This window comes from Schistocerca nitens, chromosome 2 (genome assembly GCF_023898315.1).
Source record: "Schistocerca nitens isolate TAMUIC-IGC-003100 chromosome 2, iqSchNite1.1, whole genome shotgun sequence".
NCBI classification, from domain to species: Eukaryota; Metazoa; Arthropoda; class Insecta; order Orthoptera; family Acrididae; genus Schistocerca; species Schistocerca nitens.
Genome location: NC_064615.1, coordinates 190,486,496 through 190,509,650, shown reverse-complemented (window position 1 = coordinate 190,509,650; position 23,155 = coordinate 190,486,496). Strand labels below are relative to the sequence as shown.

Below are 23,155 nucleotides of genomic sequence, written 5' to 3'. Positions count from 1 at the left end.
AACTGAAAGAAGGATAAGTTCTTTTAATGGGACATGGCCCAAAGCACCAAGGAAAAATTAATGGTCAGAAGCCAAAGCTAGTCTACAGTGAACAGGCTAAACTGTAGCAATTACTAAGATATTGAGGGACTTGCACAGGATATATTAGCATGGGCGGCTACATCAAACTAGTCTCCAGCCGAAGATCAAACTGGAATACCTCTGTATATTATCATAGATTTTGTTAAAATCAAACAATACTCTTGACTAGTTGCTGGCAGCTTAAGCCAGACTTTTTGTTGTGCCTATTTGCAACTCAGCATTTTGTAAAATGTGTATTTTAAAACAATATTATCTGGATTTAGAAATGATCAGAGACTGTGTAGACAGGAATTTCTCGCCAGATGTACCCTGAAGAAAAGAGAAACACTTCAATTAAAAATGTCAAATAATATCACATTGCATTTCTCTCCTCAACAGCCTGCTTATGTAAGCATGCCCACTGATAGTTGTACATCTGGACTGCCTGCTATGCTTTCCTTTTGAAACACCTCAGAAATTTCCTAGCAGTTGAGAACCTTGTTAAGGTTTTTACTTCTAGAACTCGAGAATTTGTTGCTACTACTATTGTTATTCATTAGTCTGGTTATGGGTCCCATTTCCAGATCTATGACAGAACAAAATGTTTGCATTTTATGAGCAATCTATCAGCCAACACACTCATTTAATCAACAAATGTACATGCTAGGCACATTGTTTCATGGAATCACAGTGACAGTCTTTTAATGTAATTTTTTTTTATTTTGTGTTTTCCAGCCTCGTGTCATAAAAATATTGTTGTAAAAGATTTTCACAAATATCTATTTGAAAGAGAAATGGGGACTAATATAGGAAAGAGAGATCAGAAAATCTGACTTTAATATATGATTCCACGCACTTTAATACACTGCATAATAACTTGTCAAGTTAAAAAGAAAGTACCCAGCCATGGCACATTGCAGGGTGTCTGTAGGCAGGTGGCATTTGCTCCACTTCTAGTTTAAATCTATCATACCCACAGCAGTACTTAAAGTACACTATGAAAAAGTTCTTTTTAATCTTAAATCTCTGTTTAAAAATCAACAAATTTATTGATTAGGTAGTTAACTGTAGCCTTCAGTTTCATCAATCACAGAGCAGAAATATTTACATTTTGGGTACCTCACCCAGGTTGTTCAGTTGTAGTTATCTGATGGCTGCATAACCTATTCAAGTCCATGTGCAGAAGATTCGTATTTTGTTTCTTAGTATTTTGCTATCCACTTTTCTTTCTTTTGAGCACATCATCTGAGAATGACTTGCTAAGAATTCTACATAAGTTATGATACCATTTGTGAGACCTGAGGCTGAATATACAATAAAAGAATTTTCTAAATAAAAAGGAGCCAACTACTAAATGATTTGGTCCATTTAAAACTGCATAACTTGGTGCTGAAATTGACATCCTCATAAGTTATGTTTGGTATTTTAATGTATGTTCTTTAAGGACATCTTTAAATAAAAAATTTCTGCATTCTTCAATTTCACATTTATTTTATAAAAATACCACAGCTTTAGAGTAATGTGATTCAATGCGAAGTGCACGTAACACACTTATAAATTAACACAGAAACCACTTAGTGGAAGATGTAACAGGAAGAAAGACAGGAGAGAAACATAACACAAATATCTTCCAAGTGCAGGTAGGGCCACAACACAAACATTTTTGTTGTTCAAGTTTAAAGTGCAAAATAACAACTGGCAGGCACAGATTTGTGCTGCATGTGCCACTGTAACAGATACACAATGGTTGCACCCCACTGTGTTCTTGGAATGCAACAATTATGAATTACTACATACATTCAATGTATGAGAATTACATAATCAAGAATTGTACATACACAGTAACAAAACAAAAATACCTTTAGTGAAATACAAAGTTCAATTAAATAAGAATTTCTCTGCCATCTACAAATGTTAATCTTATAACTTTTAAAATGGCTAAATCAAATTTCTTAAATAATCTGGACAATTTCTTGCAAAAGCAACTTGCAAAACATCAAATTTTTGTTCACACTTTCCTTGCAAAATAAGGAGACCACATGAATGGAAGAGTGGAATTTTTTTTGTCACTCCAAGACAGATCATTAAGAGTTTTTATATTTATTTCAAACGATTCCCATTTGTACAACACAAAACATAATAAGCTGTATGCCGAATGGGGAATTCTCAACAAGTTCAACAATACTTTCACTGGTATTTTGTCATTTTCCCTCCATCCAGAAACAGTTAAAACATTTAAAATATTTCTGCCACTTCTGACAACACAGCCATGAGAGGTTTGGGTAAGATTTTCTCCTACTCACATTCAACTAGTACTTGTGCCATACACAATGAAAAATTTATTCCAAAATCAAACAAAAACTAAGCTGCATCTAATAAGTCTACTATAAGGGCTGCTCACAGGTATCAACTCTTGAATTTTCCAAACAGTTCACAAGATGAGCATTCCTGCAGTCTTTCATTTCACACACCCTGGAATATTTAGCAGCACTTTTCCTTCACACCATCAGTTGTTTCTGCTACTGTTGCAGCAGCTCCCTCATCAACCTCGTCGTCCTTCTCCTCCTCCTCTGGAACAGCTTCTCCATCCAGCAAAGCTGATGTCACAGTGGTCTCTGCTGTTAAGGACGGCTCGGCAGATTCCTGAACACCAGTTATCAGTTCTGTGTCCTCCGCCGGGATGTCGCGATCTCCCCAGCCCCACACACCACCCTCATGGCTGTGTCCATGACCATGATTCTGTTCCACAGCACTGCTGTGCGTGCCGTCACCCGTTCTCTGAGCTCGCCTCTTCACCATCTCCAGTGGAACAGTCTTGAGGTCATACGCCCAGCCGATGCGGGCCATAAAGTCTATAAAGGCTGTCGTAAAATTCGTCGAGTAAGTACCCAACTCAGCTGTCTTGTAGTCCCACGGGAATACGTGATGGTAATTGTGCCAGCCCTCTCCCAGAGCAAGAACTGCTACACTTAAGTTCTCAGCAGGATTGATGAACCTGCGAAAGACAAAGCCAAGTACTAATTATCTTACTGAGATAACTCAATGGAAAGTTACTTAACAAAAAACAACATTGTAACAGCAGAGGCAGAGGGTAGCAAAATACATGCCTGTACCTGAGAGATAAAGAGGCACAAATTCAATCTGTGCAGCAGTGAGGGATATGCACCCTTTCAAAACTGCTCAAATCGGCCTCGAGATGGAACACGACTGCCACTCTCCTTCCACAAATAAAGCAGTGTGTGTGTGGGGGGGGGGGGGGGGGAGGGAGGGGGGTATTAAAAATATGATATTCGGTCAAATCTGTGTAAATAGCATCTGCACCCTTTTATCTCTCTAGCATGGATATATTAGCTGAAGTATGACTGTGGCAACCTATCATGTTAAAAAAGAACAGCAGAAGTTCCCATGCAATACAGAAGATGAGGGAAAGTTGCAGGCCCACATGCAACAGGAACCATGATTTTCTTTACCCCCCCCCCTCCCTCCCTCCCCCCACAAAAATGTGAACCAAAGTGTTCCACGTGTCAAGTAAATTAGATGAGTGACCAACACTTATTTACTATGTAAGACTGTGGCCTGATGGAAAATGAAGTAAGTGTTTGCAATATAGAGAACTATGAAAGATTAATTCATTTCTGTAAGACTGTGGGGTAGGGGGAGGAATGCAATGTACGTAAGCAGTGAGATGAGGGGATTACTCCATGCACAGTTGAAAATAGTTCAGAAATGTTTTCCATAGCTGCATGCAAACTAAGTTGCAGGGAGGGAAATCTTTGATATTTGGACTTTATTCATCAACTAGCTGACAGTTTTTTTAAGGAAGTGCTTCTAGATGAGGCCAAAAATGTATTCTCTTATAGAGTCAAGAGTGGGTAATCTCTGTATTGATATACACAAAGATAGTTGTCACACAATAAGTTTATATGATCTGACCAATACCAACAATCTCCAGCTAGGTGTAAAAGCCCAATCAGGTGTAAGATCTCAGAAACATTGGTAGATCATGTAATTACTAATACAACTAAAAGTAGGTGAACAGCGCAAGTAATAAGTGCTGTAATCTCAGATCTTTATGGATAAGTAGTTCAAATAACAGGAATAGATGTTTGTTTGACAAAATACTGTTAGAATTTGAGTAGACTGCTGAACTTACTGAAGGGAGAAACACTAACTGCATAACAGAGGAGTGATGGGAGGGAGTACTTCAGCTCTGTGTGTTAAGCTGCTACTTGAATAACAGCTACACAACCATATCCAGAAATCTAAATATGGGAAATACTAAGAGATGCATGATATCCAACATTATAAAATCAATTTACAACAACAAGAGAGTCTCTAGTATAATAATAATTTAAACTAAGTACGATTTTCACTGAAATAAAATTTTGGGTTCCAAAACATTTCTACGACTATGCATCACATAAATGAGTATAGGGCAGGTTCTGACATAAAACCCAGCAGTAATATAAATTTAAAGAAAGATGAGGAGAAACAGATCCAAATTATATGAGCAATATTTTCAATCAACTTATGTATAAGTAATGGAAAAACTTCTACTACAGTGCAAGAAAAATCACATTTTACCTCATTCAGTTCGTGTTAAGGAAATCTTGGATGTGTGTTGGATACTTATCTGAGAGTGACTGCATTTAGTTTTGACTAAATTAGACATATCTGCACATGTTATGTTTCAAGTGTAAATACAACTGAAATTGTTTACATCTTGCTGACATCTGTGCTATGGAAACTGTTCACAGATGACTAAATAAAAAAAAGAACCAAGTTCCACCATCATGAATCTATTTGATTTCCAAATTATTTGCATAATACTTTACACTTACTTGTCATATGGTTTGTTCCCCCACATGTGAGCTGCACTGTTCACAAGCCACGATATGTTGAGAGTGAGAGTGTATCTAAACATTGTTGCCACAAACCATGCATTTTTCCAGGTCTCTCCCCAGCAATAGACGGGGATGCAAGTTGGTATCAGAAAACACAGAACAGGCATCAGGATCAAATAATACCTGCAAACCAAAATGTTTTGTGTAAATAATGATGAAGATACTACTGTACTAATCTATTATTGGTCAATTTCTGAAAAGACAACAAAAGTGATGAATTATTAGTGCACAATAAAAACCAGAATTGGAATGCAAATTGAAAACTATCTCCCTGTTTTAATTTCAAATTGTCCTTGAAATCTGCTGCTTCTGCAGAATTACAACCAATTAAAGCAAGTATGGAGTTTCTCTAAATGATGCATATTGAAATGTGCATAAACTGGCAAATGAACCAGCTTTGTTAACTTTGAAACGGAAGTGGACAGGGAACGTAGTCAGGAAAATACATGGGCCACAGTTTAAGTTATTTGCAGGGTTTTGAGAGGATGGGAGATGAGCAGATGTCATGAGAAAATATGTAAAAGCAATGTGGATGTATGTACCATAGACAAGTGAGGAGCATATTACAAAGACTAATGGAACACTACTGATCAGTATGTCACCAAAAGTATGACTTCAAAGGAGAGGGGGAGTGGTGGTGCCAGTATCACACTAGCTGACAGTTATTTTCAACATTAATACTCACTTCTTTTGAAACTGAACAACAGAATCTCTTTCCAGATCACTCAGGTCTATCTGCTTTCCCTTGAGCATCACGTCTGGATGCTTCCGTACCATGAGCCAACCTACATGTGAGAAGAAGAAACCCCGGGTTGCGTTGTGGGGATCAGCATTTGTGTCTGTGAATTTGTGATGCACTCTATGATCACGAGCCCACTCAAAGATGTGGTTCTGAAACAATGCCAGATTAGAAATAAATATGCTGTATTAATGTCGAAAATTTGTGAATGCACAGTCAGTTCAAAACATACGCTAAAAACTTTCGGAAGGAGATACAAAATAAAACTGTACCTGGAAAGCTAGTGTGTTAAAGACCATCAGCAAGACTCTAAGGGGCCAACGTGCTTGGTAGGAACGGTGGGACCAAAGTCTATGCGCACCAGCAGTGATACCCAAGCCCGATACTTGGTACATTAAGATCGCTACAAAAGAAAAAGTATATATTTACAGTACACTAAAGAACAGTAATGACACTGATAATTGAAAATTTTTTGTGAATGTTAAAATAACGATTGCTATCAAACATTTAGAAGATGCTTACCGAAAATGCTGGTCAGAATTTTCGCGGAGCTGAACATCAGGTAAGCACCATACAATGCCGCAAAATGCAAATAAGCAAAAAGGAGGACATTCCGCCAAACAATCTGTCTCTTGTACTCAGGTGCAGGCTTTTTCTCTTCCCCTTCGTTCAGATCCATCTGCTTTGATTCCAGAATCGAATTACCATACGGAACGCCCGTCGGCGTAGATGTGATGTTTGGGGCCATTTTCAATGACGTTCTGCAACAAAGAATACGATTTTTCATTTTACAATAAGCCGCCTGCATTAACAGATGCCTTTCTGTAACTTACTTATTAACGATAAAAAAGTTTTCTGCAGAAAGCGTTCAACAGCGAAATCAGACATCATTCGGATACATGTCTAATTTACAAAATGGGAAGTTATGAAGTGCCCGACGCTTGCCGTCGTTGCTAATGAATTTAGATATGGAACACAGTTAAAATTTCACATAAGAGCATTTACGACATTGTTTAATTGTGCAAAATCTCTGGAGCACTGTGACACTCATTTGTTTCACTGCGTGATAAACAATGCACCGCAACAGTGAATTTTAACTCGTTTCTTATAACATTGCTATCGTGTTTACTAACTGCAGCAGCAATCACAATGACGCCACGCATGTCAGAGCACACGCGATCAACGCGTAATCGCGTCGTCAGTTGTTTCCGTCTGACGTATACTGAAAGACCGGCCGCTAACCTCGACCCAGCTGGCGCCAATCACGAACTTGAAAACAGCTGTGAGCGAGGCCAACTGGGCAGGCAAGCCCGTGCCGATGACGCAGCCGCTGTCTGCCGAGATCGAATACAGTGGCCTTGCGCGGCATTGACCAATTACTGTTCCGACGGTGGCGCCTCACGGCAGCCGTCTTCGCAACTGTAATTAGCAGTTTCAGAGATGCTGGAAATTCCGCTGCTGACACTTCATTCCAGTAGCCAGTCATTATTTTGAGATTGCGGTTTCGAATAAAAATATTTTATTGTTATCTGGGAAAAGCTAGATCATCATCAAAAAGCTTCGTCGTTAGTAATTAGATTTACTTTGCGCTCCAACAGATCCACAGTGAGGAGATCCTCCAAGATGTAGAACACTTTAGAAAAACGAGAATACACAATAATATTTACAAAGAAAAAATGCCAACTTCCACAGAGCCCAAGCGAAGTGGATCCTCATGGATGTTGGGAATAAGTAAAAAGTATTTTACACATTTTCATTTAAAAAGTGATAACTCCACACAAAACTATAAACACGTTGAGGTGCATATTTAGGTTATTGTAGTCACAATTATGTGGTTAATGTGCACTAATGTACTCCCAAGTCCAAAAACTAGTTAAATACAGCTCACGACGGTAGCTACCGTCTGCAAGCTTTTTCATCCCTGGATAACTACTCCTACCAACATCCATTCGGACCTGCTTACGGTATTCATCCCTTGGTCTCCCTCTACATTATTTACCCCCACACTTACGCCCATTACTACACCGACAATTCCTTCATGGCTCTGGATGTGTCCTGTCAACCTTCTTGAATCAAGTTTTGCAATGAATTTCCTATTTTCCCCAACTCGATTCAGCATCTCATTAGTTACTGTATTTACCCAACCAATCCTCATTATTCTTCTGTAACACTGTTTTCAAAAATTTCTTTTCTACTCACTTTTCACTTCCATACACACAAGATCAGTGGTTTCCAACATGGTGGTATTACCCCCAGAGGGATAAAATGTAATTTTCTGTCGCGTAAAAACAAAAGAGTTCAAATGTATTTCAGTTAAGAAACTAAATTATTTTTAACAGATCATTACTATTGCCGGCCGGTGTGGCAGTGCGGTTCTAGGCGCTTCAGTCTCGAACCGCGTGGCCACTACTGTCGCAGGTTCGAATCCTGCCTCGGGCATGGATGTGTGTGATGTCCTTAGGTTAGTTAGGTTTAAGTAGTTCTAAGTTCTAGGGGACTGGTGACCACAGATGTTGAGTCCCATAATGCTCAGAGCCATTTGAACCATTTTTTCATAACTATTATCATGATTTAAACGCCACGTTAGCCAAGAGCGCTAATGCGCTGCTTCCTAGATTCGAGTAAGCGCGCCGGCCCAGATCGAATCCGCCCGGCGGATTAACGACGCGGGCCGGTGTGCCAGCCATCCTGGATGTAGCTTTTAGGCGGTTTTCCACATCCCACTACCTAAATACCAGGCTGGTACATTCCGCCTCAGCTACACGACTCGCAGACTTCTCAACACGTTCACACTATTACATGGATTACTCTAGACGCACACAGCTGGGGTACACTAATTCCTTCCCGGAGCGGGAACGGGGGAGGGGGGTGGGGGGGGGGGGGGGGGGGCGGGAACGGGGTGGCGGCAGGAAGGGCATCCGGCCACCCCTTAACACTAACGTTGTCAAATCCGTAACTAACCACGCCGAACCTGCGAAACCGCGGGATAACTGTGCAAACAAAAGAAAGAAAGAAGAAGATTACAATTACAATTATCATCATTTTGTTAAGGAAATAATACTGATTATAAAAGGCACCAATAATTACATTTTTCTTTAAATACTACCATTACTATGGCAGGGTTAATGTTTGTGTAACAAATGTGGGATCATCATCCTCACACAGTACATCCCCTACACACATACTTTGTACCACATATCTTTAATGTAAAACTGAGCATCACGTATACTTAAATATCTCATGGAAATGCTTTCTCTAAGTGGTACATGGTCTCCACAAGTGATCAGATATTGCTTCATTATTCATTTTGCAAAAATAGACGAACTACCAGACAGCACAGCACAACACAACAGTAACTATGTAATGGGTACTACACTGCTGCATGGCCTACACATTATTACTATTACTATTATGATCAAACGATTTACAGGCACTAGGCGTAATTATTGCTCAAACATTACAATTTATGATAATTTTAAATGTGGTGCAGGATATGAATGAAATAAATATCGGGAGAGAAGTATTTTGTTACAACTGACTATCCAAAGTACGGATAGCTTCATTTTTTCAGGAGTTTTAAGTAGCACTCTTGTTTCACTGATAATTGCGTCATCATTCTCTAAAAAGGATTGCTAGGAATAAAACGGTACCAATTTTGTCACTAACTCATTAGTTCGTGGTTTATTAAGAAATTTACAATAAACAATTTCTTTCGTCATTTTGAAAATGGATGTCTTCGAAGAAAATTGTTTTTCATTGTGGCGATTAAGTGTATGGAGGGGGGGATAACGAACTCAGTAAGGTTGGAAACCAATTTTTATATATATATATATATATATATATATATATATATATAATGTTTTCAGAAAATGTTGACAAAGTACTTAAAAGTATTTGTTAAGCACATATTATTATAAGCTTTCAGTTGCTGTAACTTCGCTCTACAAGTGTAATTAAGTTATCTACCTACTTCAAAATCACTATTACTGTGGAACCGCTGGGCAGTTAGAAAATTTTACTATTAACAGATTCAAAAGTGGGCGGTAGGTGAAGAAGGTTGACCCCTGGATTAGTTACTTCGTCTAGTCTCGGCTAAAACGACGGAAAAAATTGATTGTGCCGGGAGAGCTACTCTTCTCCATAAATTTCCTGAGGAGCTGTTTCCAATTTTATGTACATTATACGACAGTAACTAATAATATTAGACTCGCCTGACTTTCGCACACTTTCCCTTTGATAAGTTTTGCATTGTACAAAAGACAAGATAGAGCCTATTAAACTTCTTAAAAGTTAAATAAGCACAAATATTTTACGTTAGTAAATATTTAAAAGCCTTTTGCTCTTCGTGAGCCTAACACCAGATTGCCGCGAAGGATATGTCAATGGAATTTTTAATTCGCACGAATCACACATGTAGACACACAAGATAATGCAAACCGGAAGAAGAGAAGGTTGTGCTACTGGCGGGTGATCTTTGAAATGTAAAGGTGCTGTACTGGAAATGAAAACCGTCGGCAGAATTGGCGTAGGGGACTACGGCGGGGCACGAAGTAACCGCACCCTTGCATCACGCGAGGGTCATGTGACGCAGGGCAGTGCCTACGTGCTGTGCCGTTGGGCGCCCACGCTGCGGATCCGAAGGCTACAAATGCGCATGCGCGGAATCAGCAGCACGCCGCTCTCGCGTGACGTGGAAAGGGCCAGAGAACCGTCCGTTAACTACAAGTGCTGCTGAAGTACTGCAGACTTTGTGTATCCCCATCGTTCTTGACCTTTTAACTGTAATTTTTATGGTAACTTGCACGGGTATTGAGTGTCAAGTATTGTTATTCATATACACTTTCACATATAGCATATATACGCCATTTGTTAGTGACTTTATCATACTGAATGACGACGACCCAACGCCTTAAATTCTTTTAGTTTCTGTACTTCCTCTGCTTCCAATAAAATCGTCCTGTCTGTACCGATGGGCCGCGATACACAATACTAAAAACACTCAAGGAGTAGAATTCAGATTCGTCCAAAGCTATTATCCAAATTATGGAAATATAAATGAAATTGACCAAACAAAGATGCAAGCGATCCGCGTCTCCCCCCCCCCCCTGTCCAATCTATTCTTGTTATAAGAGGTTAGAAGTTGAAGAGATCACTCCCCCCCCCCCCCCCACACACACAGCTTTTTTCAGTTACTCTTCTTTCAAAGCACAGCCTTGTCTCTGCAACCACACATTCCTCTCTTCGGCAGACTTCCATCCCCAAGTATAAAACATCTCATCTCACTTGTATTTTCCTTTAAAGACGATGTTCTCGGTCGTCTTCCCGCTTTGTTCAACGATCTTGCTACGAAAATGAAAATGTTTTGTAAAAGAATACCGCGTCAGTGTGTCCAATGATTTTTGGTTTGTTTTGGCCTTAAAACTTTCAATAGTTCTCCATTCTCTCCTGTTTCTTGCAGAACCATCTTATTCTTTTTCCTGTCAGTCCAATTATTTCTTTAAATTCTGCTTCAGAAGTAAGCTTCAAGGCGAGCTTTCTCCTGCTTTGCAGACGGCCAGGTTTCGCATCCACATGTCAGGTCACTCCATGTAAAAGTCTCCACAAGTCTTTGTTAGTAGATAAGGTTATGTGCTTGTTCAGCAGAAGGTTTTTATTTTGCCACACACTCTTGGGCATTGCTACTCTTTTCTCAATTTCCCTACGACATCTATTATTAGATTTTAGTTTTCATTATTATTTTTGAGATAGAATGTCTACCGTCTCAGAATTGTGGAAAGGATAACACCCAGATTGCTTGTTATCAATGTCGTATATCGATCCGCGTCTCTCTCTCTCTCTCTCTCTCTCTCCTCCGCTCCACCCCCCCCCCTCCCAACACCAAATTTATTCTTGTTATACGGGAATAGAAGTCGAAGAGCGGGTTGTCTTGAATTCACATGCAGCCTTTTCTTCCATGGCAATGGGGAAAACAATACAGATTTGTCAACTAAGAAGTTTACTGTACGAGGCAATTTATAAAAATGGTTCAAATGGCTCTGAGCACTATGGGACTCAACTGCTGTGGTCATAAGTCTCCTAGAACTTAGAACTACTTAAACCTAACTAACCTAAGGACAGCACACAACACCCAGCCATCACGAGGCAGAGAAAATCCCTGACCCCGCCGGGAATCGAACCCGGCAATTTATATATTTATATAATTAACAAAAATTAAGTTTATAACTCTAACCAGTATCAGTTTTATCACCAGACGTTTGTCATCTATTTATTGAATAGAGGCTCTTCCAGATTTCAAGTGTTCCTCCTGTATGCTTTATTCATGACGGATACCCATCTTCCAATAATTAATATTCTCTGACTTTTCTAAACTCTGGCGACTATCACGAAACTTCCTTGATCAATCACTCACTCACTCGGCACACTACACCTTTTTCATCATTAGTACAATCACTATCACGCTTTTCACTCTTACTCACAATCGCGCTTTTCACTCCAGCACGCCCGGGTTCCCGGGTTCGATTCCCGGCGGGGTCAGGGATTTTCTCTGCCTCGTGATGGCTGGGTGTTGTGTGCTGTCCTTAGGTTAGTTCGGTTTAAGTAGTTCTAAGTTCTAGGGGACTTATGACCACAGCAGTTGAGTCCCATAGTGCTCAGAGCCATTTGAACCATTTTTCACTCCAGTCTGTTTTCCGATTTGTTTTCCTGGCTCTCCAACTAATTCCAAACATGGATATCTATATCACTCACTCAAGAACGTCTGGTTCTTTGGCTATTTTCGCAGAACCATTTCATGTTTTACTGTGATTGGTCATGCAAAGTCGCATATTCCTTCCTATTGCAATCCAAAAAGTAAAAATTTGGCTGATAATTTTTTTATTCACGGAAACAAACAAGGAAGCAACGAAACGCACGCTAGCGTCGTAACTATCAGACTGGTTCAGAATAAAGGTAATCTGCCGTACCTTGCTAAGGAAACCACTATAAAGGAGGTACGTGGTTCTGCGGCTAATTCGGTGAATGTTTCACTACAGATCGATAGGTGCAGCGTTCAGTCCTCAATCCGAGGTTTTTTTTTTTCACTTATCACTTCTTTTACCTCTGGGAATGATTTGTGCATGTTGTTGTTGTGGTCTTCAGTCCTGAGACTGGTTTGATGCATGAGAATGCAAAACTGTTCAGTGGTTTAGAGTACACGTTATACTGTAGGACAGTCTATAATTGACCGACGAAGTACGTTCTCATGTCAGAGGAATGCAACGGCGTACCACCTTCTATGGTACAATGTCTATTAAAGTGTGGTGGTTAAACCAATCTTAGGATTGTGGGTGGCTTTACTTACTGAAAGAATGGAGTTGGGGAACTGACATTAAAGTCGGAAACCATACGGCCATTTGCTGAAAGTGATGTATAGCGAAAAATTTAAATTTGTATCACTGAATTGTCCAGCCTCTCAACCAGTACGCTGCTTCGAGGCTGAGGACTACAAACCTAACCTAATCTGCTTGGTCTGTAAAGAATTCGAGAGACTGTCAAGCACATCATCAATACTGCCCATAGACGCACAATATTTCTACCTAGCACAATGTGTTTCCGATGTTTTTGATGCTCTTAATATTCTCACTCCTAGACGTTCAATATTACTGCGCACCCGGGAAATATTGGCAGTTAATTCACCGTCTAGGGATCGTTTTAAATGTGATTCGCGCAGGGCGGGATGGGTGATTTTGGTGCGTGGATAAGCAGGTTTTTTTCCCATGGTTTAAGACGCCAATGGCATACTCATAAAATCGCTGCTATGAGCGAGCATCACCCTCCACTGTGCACTGCATTGTGGTTCGGGGAATGCATACGTAGGGTGACCAGACATCCGGATTAATCCGGACATGTCCTCCTTTTTAGCTCTTTTTGCGGGGTCCGGGCGGATTTTTACAGTGTCCGGCTTTTTTGCAAAGTTTAGCGTAATACAGTTAAATTTACAATTCGTCCCGTTCTATTGCTCTTTTCTTAAAGTACCAATAATTGTTAAGGAATGTATGTATGTTATGTCTATAAATAATAAACTCATTTATTAAAATTGAACATATGTTTTAATGGGGAATACTGCAGATGAGGGTACCACCCGTCAGCTTTGGACAAGTCACATGAAAGTAGCCAATCAGGAGTGGCGTTTAGGCAGCCGTCTTTGATAAATCTGAAAACTACGCGTAAATATAAAAACATTTGATGCCACACTGTCACCACAATCACTATTTTTTATTTAAAATAATAAAAAAATATTGCTCTGGGAATCACCACCTGACCACCAGTAACAATTAACTACTAGTTTTACCGTCAGTCACGTGACTTGTCCAAAGCTGACGGGTGGTATCCTCATCCGCAGTTGACCCGTTTGATGTATCCTTTTTTTTCTTCCTTTGTCCTCCGTTTTGAAGATGTTTGTCCTCCTTTTTAAACAATTGCATCTGGTCACCCTATGCATACGTAGGTGTTGCAACCCGACTATTTTTATTCTTGACTTCTGTCAGCGAGAATGTCCCTTGTGGGGTATAGCAGCGCAAGCTGTGTGACACGATTGCGCCACGAGTCTTATCCGTGAGCCGAACCATAAAAATGTATCACGCCTCGAGCTGCTCTTCGATAACGTGGGCGAGCACGAACGCCTCCCGTGACGAGGTTGCGAAAGCGGGCCTGCACGGAGGAGAGTGCTAGACACGCAGGGAGGTTGCTGAGCAAAACGGGGAGGTCGGTCACACCAGAGATGGCGCGAGCCTCAGCTGACGGCCGCTGGCCAATGGGGAGCCGGCACGGCGAGCGGCCGCCGGAATCGATACCTCCAACGTACCGGCCTACCGCAACCTGCCGACGCCAACTCGCTGCACCGCTTCCAGTGGCATGGCTGCCTATCCAGGGCGACATACTTCACTGACTGCGAACTATCCTGGGACTACATTTTCTTCGTATTCACCTGGCAAGATCTTCAGGCCCCTGCCTTACTTCATCTACATCTACATACATACTCCGCAATCCATCATACGGTGCGTGGCGGAGGGGCGGATCCAGGGGGGTGGGGGGCAATTGCCGCCCCCCCCCCCCCTGGTGCGGGACCGATCTTATTTCTCCGACTGCTTTAGGGGCTGATTACGTCGGCCTATCTAGTACGTTTTACTTGAAGTCGAAGATCCAAACAATGGCACGCAGTTTGATGTAACAATTCAAAAGGAGACCTTGAAGCCTCTTCCATTTAGTGAATAAACTACAGAAGAAACAACTATACTTACGAATAAAGTGATAATATTCGCTGAGGCATGAGCGATCTGCGTCCCTTTTTTACCAATTTCCCTGCTGTGCGTATGTAAGATTTTGTTTCTAGTGGCAATTTGCAAAGAGATGGTGTTGATAATCAAGCGATGAACGCCGAAGGAATACTTGAAAATATTCTCATTAGTTGCAAATAGTGAGAACCTTACGACAGTCCCTTTTATTCTGCAATTGCACGTTTTCGATCTGGATGAACGCTTCTCCCCCATTTTGGCTTTCTTCTCACTTTGATGCGGAATGTGAACAAACATTAATTAGCCAAATGTAATAATGTACACGAAAATAACGTCTGTTGATTCATTCACAATCCATTCTCTCATACAGTAAGAATATAAATGTTACGGTCAGCAGATTTAAACAGATACTGACGTAATTAACAATATGATTTCCTGAACACAGTCAAATACCCTATTATAACTTTTCGCAGTCGAATCGTCATTGCTGCGTATAAACACATGCGCGAATTCGATGGCAGCATTCTGTCATATGAAAGCAATTGGTGCACTAATTTCGAAGATTTAAGAATGGAAACGAACATTAGCATTTTTATAGATTATTTTACATTAGCAGACAAACACAGAGTTTTTCAAGTGCACGTGTCGTATTTGTAAAATATTTTGTAGGTAATGCAGTAAGTTATTTCATTAAACACACTTAACACATAGCGGTACACAAACTAAAAGCAGAGTGTGTGTGTGTGTGTGTGTGTGTGTGTGTGTGTGTGTGTGTGTGTGTGTGTGTGTGCGCGCGCGCGCGCGTACATAAGAGTATTAATGCTTTTATTTGGAATTAATTTTTTGGAAGGCAGGTACCAAAAAATTTGCCCCCCTGACCGAGATCCTGGATCCGCCCCTGGGCTGAGGGTACCTCGTACCACAACTAGCATCATCTCTCCCTGTTCCACTCCCAAATAGAACGAGGGAAAAATGACTTCCTATATGCCTCTGTACGAGCCCTAATCTCTCTTATCTTTGTGGTCTTTCCGCGAAATGTAAGTTGGCGGCAGTAAAATTGTACTACAGTCAGCCTCAAACGCTGGTTTAAATTTCCTCAGTAGCGATTCACGAAAAGAACACCTCCTTCCCTCTAGAGACTCCCACCCGAGTTCCTGGAGCATTTCCGTAACACTCGCGTGATGATCAAACCTACCAGTAACAAATCTAGCAGCCCGCCTCTGAATTGATTCTATGTCCTCCCTCAATCCGACCTGATAGGGATCCCAAACGCTCGAGCAGTAATCAAGAATAGATCGTATTAGTGTTTTATAAGCGGTCTCCTTTACAGATGAACCACATCTTCCCAAAATTCTACCAATGAACCGAAGACGACTATCCGCCTTCCCCACAACTGTCATTACATGTTTGTCCCACTTCATATCGCTCTGCAATGTTACGCCCAAATATTTAATCGACGTGACTGTGTTAAGCGCTACACTACTAATGGAGTATTCAAGCATTACAGGATTCTTTTTCCTATTCATTTGCATTAATTTACATTTATCTATATTTAGAGTTAGCTGCCATTCTTTACACCAATCACAAATCTTGTCCAAGTCATCTCGTATCCTCCTACAGTCACTCAAAACGACACCTTCCCGTACGCCACAGCATCGTCAGCAAACAGCCGCACTTTGCTATCCACCCTATCCAGCCACACGTGTTTTGTTAATCACCAAAACTAATATAACAAAGCGATAGTAGTATAGTGGCGATTATATGGAATTCAACGAATGCCAAACTTATTAACACTGTATCAATCAAGTTCCTCATTGTGCTCTTGTCGAATGTGAGTAATGACGTCTTAACAGAAATGTATGGTCGGTGCAAGAACGAATCCACCACGCAGAAAAAGTTGACTGGTTACAGGAAACGCGAGAAACACTAGGTTAAGATTAGAATTTGAGATGGCAGGAAGAAACAGTAAATAGGAAAAAGTATGGATGTGTTGACAACGTGACAACTACTGGACAGAAAGAAAACTTGGATAAGCCGTGAGGGCAACTACGCCGATGATACAGCCTGGAATAAAATGATAAAGCCTGGATTAATTCTTCAGTGCAAAGTGGTTTGTTCCAGAGCCGTATGGATGAAATGGAGAAAGACTTGAGTGTTATGCATAGGTACAGCCACGATGCTGGCCGCTTCCGATCTGGTGTTGTAGATGCTTAATGAGGGTGGTATCTGACATTTAGGGAGAGGTGGAACACTTGTAGCTAGGAAACCGACGAACAAAACAAGAGCGTGAAAATCATTCGCATCCACCCTTACATCACAGGAGCGACGGTGATACTCCTGTATCACAGTAGTGTTTTCACCCTGTAGCTATTCCACATACAAGTACACTGTTCTCAGCGGGGGGGAGTGCAATAATAACTTTGGTCGCCTTTTCGGTATTTTTTCTGACAGTTACTTATACATTTGCACACCACCATCCGGTGTGTCGCGGATGGTACAGTGTCCCAGCGTCATTTTCCCCCGTTTCTTTTCCTTTCGCAGATGGTATGCAGAATGAAAAGTTCTGTACTTTTCTTCATGACCACGAATTTCTCTAATTCTACCGTCGTGATCAATACCCGAGATAATAGTTCGGGGAAGCAGTATGCGTCTTGATATATTTTCCGTTAATCCAAGTAGCAAGGATACCAGACTGGAGAAGAGTCACGAATTGACTGAACGAGGGTTTCATAAGCTATCTCTTTAGTGGGTGTATTACACTTCCTTAGGATTCTTCCAATAAATCCGAAATGGTCAGATGAGTTGTATAAGCGACCTTCGTCTGTGACCGCAATTCAATTGTGGCCCGTTGAGTAATGTTACTGACAACGGAACTGAAACTGCATGTACTGAATTACGACACAACCAGATAAACAACTCTGCCTTGGATAGTCCCACAGAGCTCAGGAAATCAATGAAAACCCTAGGACAAGCTTTTAGATGAGAAAACAGTGCAATGTAATGAAACAGATGTGTATCAAGCGCAGATGTCATAGGTCTTATCAATGATTTTCCTTTGTCGTCATAACCCATATTCCCATGTACACATATTGAACATACACAGAGAAGGGGAGCACGAATGGTCACAGTTTGTTTGACGCATGGGAAAGCATCATAGAAATACTAAAGCAAGTGAACTGGTATAGTCTTGAAGATAGAAGTAAACTCTCCCGAGAAAGCCCACAACCAAAGTTTCAAGAACCGGTTTTAAATGATGACTTTAGGAATATACTAAAATCCCCTACGTATCGCACACATAGGGATCGTGAGGACAAGATTAGAATAACTGCAGCATGCACAGAGGCATTTAATCGTCCGAAGCTGTTATCCGAATTATGGAAATTCTTCCCGCGCTCGATACGAGAATGGAACGGGAAGAAACCCAATGACCGGTACAATGGGGCGTACTCTCTGCATGCACTTCACGGTGGTTTGCAGAGTATAGATGTAGATATAAATGTAGAGTCCCAATTAACAATAGGTGAGAAGCAGCTAATACAGAGAAGCCGGGCAAAGTATCTGGAAAACTAGTTATTAACGAAACGGGTATGCTTATTAGGTTAAGACGACTTGCTTGTATCTTTAGGTCTGCGCTAGATTAAAAACTCTCCAAGTTTACATAACATAGAAATCTTTTCGGCAGGATGGAACTTTGTTAGCGTGACAGGAAAAGGGAAATCCGCACGCAGACACGAAATGTTGCACAAGGCTCACGGAGTTATCTTTCATCTATTACATTAAACTCAACTTCCGCCTGTTTGAACATTCCGCTCGCGAAACGAAAAGTATTTTATATTTAAACCGTGTGGAAGCAGGAAACTAATCGTATGTGTATTATGTTTTGTGCGGAAGAGAGGGAAAGGGAGAGGGAAGGAAACAGTCAATGAAGAAGACGACTTTATCGGCCATTTAAATATTGTGGTGGTAGGGTTCTATGGGACCAAACTACTGAGGTCATCGGTCCCTAGAATTACACACTAATTAATGTAACTTTAACTTATGCTAAGGGCAAGACACACACACACACACACACACACACACACACACACACACACACACACACACACACACACACACATGTCCGTGGGAGGACTCGAACCTAAAACGGGGGAGAGGCGCGAACCGTGAAAGACGCCCAAGACCACGCGGCTATCCCGCGCGGCGAAATATTGTGCATAAATGGACAACAGACCAGAAAACCCACCATTCATCAACAACGCCGAGAAGGTCTGAAAGATTACCCATTACAACAAACTTTGATACTAAGAGTTATATAAAAGCGGCCTCCCTCCCCCCCCCCCCCCCACACACACACACACACACACACACACACACACACACACACACAGACACACAGAGAGAGAGAGAGAGAGAGAGAGAGAGAGAGTGTCTAAGCACAGCTCCCCGACGCCGACTTCATGCGATCAATAGCCACGCCCCACGCCCCAGCTACCCTTTAGCATTCTGTGCTCCGGAGCTGCTTCTCCAATGCTGTTTGGTGAACTTTCATAGTTAAAAATTACTCAAACTCTTGACTATACCAATTACACAAATCATGTGGCTATCTTAAGTGTATTTTGATACGGAAGCGCGCCATCATTTGTTGAAATACGACTGTGCTGTTCACAATTAATTCATGTTTTATTTTTAAGGCTCCACCTGACAATGCCATCTACTGCCCGCTGTTACCAGCTATCAACTGCTGCGAATGGGCGTCTACGAAAGAAAAACTGAGACCGGGGCGTAACGAAAGCTCGTAAAATCGAAACTGATAGTTTCACGTTCAATTTCGTATCATTTGTCATGGGCAAATCGAAATTAAAAAAGGGTCAGCTGTAAAACTTACATGGTGACAAAGAGAACACGGCACAATAAACACTTCGCAATGGCTACAACACAAGAATTTGCATAACAACGTTGAGACGCAATGGCCGGAAAGAAAACATGAGCTGGTCGAAGTCAACAGACTTCTGTCAATCCGTAATCAAGGAATCCTCTTTCACTTCTTTGTGAACAGCAGGATTACAACATAGATTGTTGGGACAATGTGTTTGGCATCTTCGTACCCAATATCATATTCGTTCATTAGTGAGAATAATTTTGTGATTTCTTCCAGAAAACTTACCAATTAAGCCGCCCATTTCTCAACTTTTGAAACTGACAAAATATATTCCGCATAAACTTTCACCAAATTACTCTTAACCATCACTGCCGACAAACTATATAAAGCAAACATTTATAACTATCCATTTGTTCGACCCACGGAAGCCGGCCGCTGTGGCCGAGCGGTTCTAGGCGCTTCAGTCCTGAACCGCATAGCTGCTACGGTCACAGGTTCGAATCCTGCCTCGGACATGGATGTGTATGATGTCCTTAGGTTAGTTAGGTTTAAGCAGTTGCAAGTCTAGGGGACTGATGACCTCAGATGTTAAGTCCCATAGTGCTTTGAACCATTTGAACCACGGAAATTTACTGCAAAATCGTTGATTAATGTCATCTCTTTGCCACACACCGGTTTTAACTTAGCCCTCGCACATACGACGCCAAACGTGTAAAAAAAAACCAAGTCGCTCTATCAGCGTGTTTGTTGACGTGTATCTGTATCCTACGGTTTTGTTTCTAAACAAACAGCTTCGCTAATGACTTGCTTGCACCCTACCACCATCCTTCATGTACAGAAAATTGAAGATGTGAATGCATTGACTCAATTTTGAAAAACCTGTTCTTTAGTGACAGCTACACCAAAAAAATTAATGAAACAGGTCGTTTCGGAAGTCGTCATCTTTGAGACCACGAATGTAAATGGCCACACCTTACTACAAAATCGATAAACAAAGATTCATTTACAATGAAACTGGTGCACCATCGCTGGTGAAACTCGATCATATTTGAAAACGCCAGTTTCTTGTCCAGAATCAAACATTTCCTTGGTCCGCCTCGGCAGCTGCGCTGTCGACGCGGCGGATTGCCAAACGAAGGGACACGGGTTCGATTCCCGTGAGGGTCGGAGATTTTCTCCGCTCGGGGACTGGATGTTGAGTTGTACTTACGTTGGTATCGTCATAATTGACATTTAACCTTTGAGTTGGCTGAAGGGCATCCTCTGAAAGCTAATAAATTGAAGAAAACAAACATTTCATTAAATACTACCAGATAATTATTACATTCCAGTGCGCCGCTCCAGCCTAAAGACAGTGTGTTGCCTAGTGGACGTTAGCTGCTACAACAACTGGCCAGTGACTGATGACTAGGTTCTGCGAAATGGCGGCGGAAGATTTCATTATTGCCCGCTTCCCGTGTTATGGCTGCCGTGCGGGAGATACCGACCACCCAACAACGAGATGTTAACATCCCCGCAGCCAATAATTGGTGAAATAACGGACAGTGCTACTCAACAGAATTATTTTAAGATTCGGGTCCGAGTTTTGTTGTTCTGAGAACATTATACCTCGAAGTGCACAGAAGCTTGGTTCAAATGGCTCTGAGCACTATGGGACTTAACATCTGAGGTCATCAGTCCCCTAGAACTTAGAACTACTTAAACCTAACTAACCTAAGGACATCACACACACCCATGCCCGAGGCAGGATTCGAACCTGCGACCGTAGCGATCGCGCGGTTCCAGACTGTAGCGCCTAGAACCGCTCGGCCACTCCGGCCGGCTGCACAGAAGCCGTTGACACCACTAGCAACTATCTTTATTGATATTCATTAACACAAGTGGAGGCAAAAACCTGTTCTACAGTTAACACATCACAGGAAGCTTGGAAATAACGAAGGTCAAAATCGAATCTGCGCACACTCTGCTGCAAAGTTAAAATTCATTCTGCAGAACAAATTCATTAATAAATTGCAAACCAGTTAATAAATTGGTAACTCAGACTGTCCAAGTCTTTCATTCTATAATTAACTGCTTAAACGATTAGGTTCCCCTATAGCTGGCTGAACAAGCCGAGCCAGTTCAGATGTCGCGGGAAGACAATGGCATACTCCTCCAATAAACCCATGCCTGGTTATGCATTATGATGTTCAAACAGGTTTACTTTTAGTTACGTCATAGCGCAATTCAGTGTGCAGCTGCACAAGTAACTCCTACCATTTTACATGCACAATAGCAATCAAATGAAGTGTGAAGGGAGAAAAATCCATTTGTTTACCTGCGGCTTATGTAGAAAGAGGCCTAAGCGATAAAACACACACACACACACACACACACACACAAAATCAATCAGTCAAAAAGGGAGGGAGACGATGCATAACTTCTATACATTGTGTCCACTGAGCAAACGAGGTACAGTGATAAAAAACACGAGCGTTGTTCAAATCTCTCTCCGGTCATACGATGTTTCTGTAGGGTGTTATCTACTGTGCCCCTGTAACTAAATCAGCCGTGGTGCTCTCGATTTCTTGCAGTCTTCCGCCTAGAGCAGATAAAGAAAAGTGTGGTAGCTATTCAGTGGCTTGGAACCAGGTACTCTTCGTTATTTGAGGCATAAAAATTGCACAACATTCTCATTCTACATGAAGAGAGACACTAATGCAATTCTTGCCATCTGTTAGAGAATTAACCCTCTAACAGTGTTTTTATGCCTGAAACCACAACTTTATTAACTTTTAGAAGTATCACTGTCTTTCGCATGAAAAAACCGATGCTATTGCAAGACAAGAGGCATCTAGTGGAACACTAAGGTATTTCTGCGAATGTAATGCACTGTAGGAGTCACGTAACAGCGTTCAATGCAACCGTCGGCACGGACATTGTGCTACGTGGCATCAGGGGATTGTGATGTTTTTAATAGTGATCTTATTGAGGAAATCATTGTAAAATTAAGTATATCTAAAGTTATTGTAGCATAATCTGAGTTTGTACTGCTGTTTTCATGAGTTTCTTTTTAATGAAACACTAGAGCAGTGTGTACATTTAACAAATTTATTATATTTTAGACCCATTTTTGCTTGTTATTTAGGACTATAATGTATTTCAGGCTCTGCGAGTTCATGGAGGTTCCAAGATTAGGGATTGTGTTTAGGTAAAACGCGAAACTGCTTTCAAATATATCTCGAGAAACGATGGTTGGCTGAGAACTGTATGCCCCAGTGGTTCCAAAGTGAATCTATCTCCTGAAAACAATTTAGTGTTT

The 23,155-nt window shown here is 41.2% G+C and overlaps 1 protein-coding gene across 2 annotated transcripts in view; it reads right to left on the bottom strand.

Moving 5' to 3' along the window:
- Positions 1–1,531: 1,531 nt before the first annotated feature.
- The window catches only part of LOC126235876 (acyl-CoA Delta-9 desaturase-like), a 60,253-nt gene continuing 38,629 nt past the window's right edge, over positions 1,532–23,155 (bottom strand). For both annotated transcript variants that reach the window (XM_049944784.1, XM_049944785.1), the window contains exons 2-6: positions 6,226–6,464; positions 5,976–6,106; positions 5,650–5,855; positions 4,902–5,087; positions 1,532–3,055 (exon numbers count right to left, since the gene is read on the bottom strand). In XM_049944784.1, the coding sequence (XP_049800741.1) occupies positions 2,542–3,055; positions 4,902–5,087; positions 5,650–5,855; positions 5,976–6,106; positions 6,226–6,451 (1,263 nt within the window). In that variant the 5' untranslated portion in view covers positions 6,452–6,464 and the 3' untranslated portion in view covers positions 1,532–2,541. The remainder of the gene's footprint in view (positions 3,056–4,901; positions 5,088–5,649; positions 5,856–5,975; positions 6,107–6,225; positions 6,465–23,155) is intronic.